Genomic DNA, 2,203 nt, shown 5'->3' on the forward strand with positions numbered 1-2,203 from the left:
AGCGCAGGATCAGCCCCCGGACCCGCCCAGCCCAGAGTTTGGCTATGCCAAAGCTCCACACTTTCCTAGGCAGATGGTTAAGTTCCTCCAGGTTCGTGCCAGGTTTCAACGTCACGCTGTGATTTTGTTCTTCTGGAACAGGATGAGTGTTGCTTCCCAGAGAGGCCCTATTAGAACAGAAAGAAAATCCTCTAAATAGGCGGAACAAGGCATCAGGAGGGAAAGTTCTCTAAATGCACTTTTAATATGAGCCGGGTATTGTGTGGAATTCAGCGCCCATCACCGTTTAGCCAGAGAGTTATGGCAGTGATTGGGGATGAATAGAGAAACATAATGGATACATGTGGCGTTTGCTCATTATATTCAAGTTAGCCCAACTCCGCTGTGGAAACTGTTCAACTTTCTCTCCCCTCAGCTTGTCACAGTGAAATAATACAGACATTGGGGCCTCCAATGGGATCGCCTGCCACGCCATTCTATTTCCACTGCTAACGAGGGCTTCATAAGCCTTTGATACAGTCTGATCTTTGAAACCTTTCCAAATCTCCTCAAGCTTATGCTAAATCCTATTTGGAACTTTTTTTTTCCTTGCCTGCTAACGCCCAAGGCTTAAGAAAGCCATTTGGACAGTGACATGCATACTAACATATCGCAGGGCTCTTTTCTGAAAGGGAAGTGGCGGCTCTGATCACCGAGGCTCACACGAGCAAAACACAATTGTGTACACAAATGTGAATAAAATCAATTTTCCCTTATCCTTCAGGCTTCTTAATCGAGAGGCTATTCCGGGCGCCGTAGGAAGCTGGGAGAAGACAGCAGAGCCTCAGTCCGCAGAGCAAGCCTCTGGATAAGGGGCTGCAAGAGTTTGGAAGCCTCGGAGGTGCAAATGCAGAGGCGAGGGCGGAGGGGAATCCGGAGCCACTGGGGCGAAACCCCAGCGTGTTCGCTGTTAGTTCTAGCAGCCGGCACGGTGGGGGAGGCGGTTGAGGGGGGAAGGGGGTTGAGGGAGGGGAGGTACAATCAGATCCTTTTACTCCCAGAGCCGTGTGCCAACTCCTCTATATGCAGGGTGCTGACAAGAAAAGGAGGGGGAAGCAAAAGGAGTTAAAGAAACAAAAGAAAGATTCCCTAATTTTCCTTTCTTGTTTTCCCTTCTAAGCCTTTCCACATTGAAGGGATTGTCAGAGGCGGGCGGAAGAGCAGCGCGAGAGCGAGGCGGCTATTGGCTGCCTGGCTCTGTTGATTTGCATATCGGCGGCTATAAAAGTGAAGGCTGCGCGCGGCGGCGCAGCTCCTGTGAGAAGGGAGGGAGAGGAGCCGGGTGAGGGCGGGTCCGCGCGTCCTCAGATCCCGCTGGAGCCCCGGAGCTGCAGCTCGCAGACTTCTCCCGCACAGGCTTCGCAAAGAGCGTGATTCGGAGAGCCTGGGAATCACGCCGAGACCTGCAAACCAGAAAAGACTCTCTTCCTTAGCCTTACGGAATAGCACTTAGGGCTGGAGGCATGAGTCCTGTGAGGCAATGGGGCAGCCCCTGCCTTTTCCCCTTGCAGCTCTTCAGCCTCTGCTGGGTGCTCTCCGTGGCCCAGAGCAAGACAGTGCGATACAGCACCTTCGAGGAGGATGCCCCCGGCACGGTCATCGGGACCCTGGCCGAGGACCTGCATATGAAAGTGTCTGGAGACACAAGCTTCCGCCTGATGAAGCAGTTCAACAGCTCTCTGCTCCGGGTGCGCGAGGGCGACGGGCAGCTGACCGTCGGGGACGCGGGCCTGGACCGTGAGCGGCTGTGCGGCCAGGCCCCGCAGTGCGTGCTGGCCTTCGACGTGGTCAGCTTCTCTCAGGAGCAGTTCCGGCTGGTGCACGTGGAGGTGGAGGTGAGGGACGTCAACGACCACGCGCCGCGCTTCCCTAGGGCCCAGATCCCCGTGGAGGTGTCCGAGGGTGCGGCCGTGGGCACGCGCATCCCCCTGGAGGTGCCGGTGGACGAGGACGTGGGCGCCAACGGGCTGCAGAGCGTGCGCCTGGCCGAGCCACACAGCCCCTTCCGCGTGGAGCTGCAGACGCGCGCGGACGGCGCCCAGTGCGCGGATCTGGTGCTGCTGCAGGAGCTGGACCGCGAGAGCCAGGCGGCCTACAGCCTGGAGCTGGTGGCCCAGGACGGCGGCCGCCCGCCACGCTCCGCCACGGCCGCCCTCAGCGTGCG

The 2,203-nt window shown here is 57.6% G+C and overlaps 1 protein-coding gene across 1 annotated transcript in view; it reads left to right on the forward strand.

Annotated features, from left to right (window-relative positions):
• The first annotated feature begins 1,291 nt into the window (after positions 1 to 1,291).
• Positions 1,292 to 2,203, forward strand: part of LOC105813434 (protocadherin-8-like) — a 4,584-nt gene continuing 3,672 nt past the window's right edge. Inside the window, exon 1 of the mRNA XM_012648146.1 lies at positions 1,292 to 2,198. Coding sequence (XP_012503600.1) covers positions 1,503 to 2,198 — 696 coding nt within the window. The 5' untranslated portion in view covers positions 1,292 to 1,502. The remainder of the gene's footprint in view (positions 2,199 to 2,203) is intronic.

Source organism: Propithecus coquereli, unplaced genomic scaffold (assembly GCF_000956105.1).
Source record: "Propithecus coquereli isolate 6110/MARCELLA unplaced genomic scaffold, Pcoq_1.0 Scaffold11, whole genome shotgun sequence".
Lineage (NCBI taxonomy): Eukaryota > Metazoa > Chordata > Mammalia > Primates > Indriidae > Propithecus > Propithecus coquereli.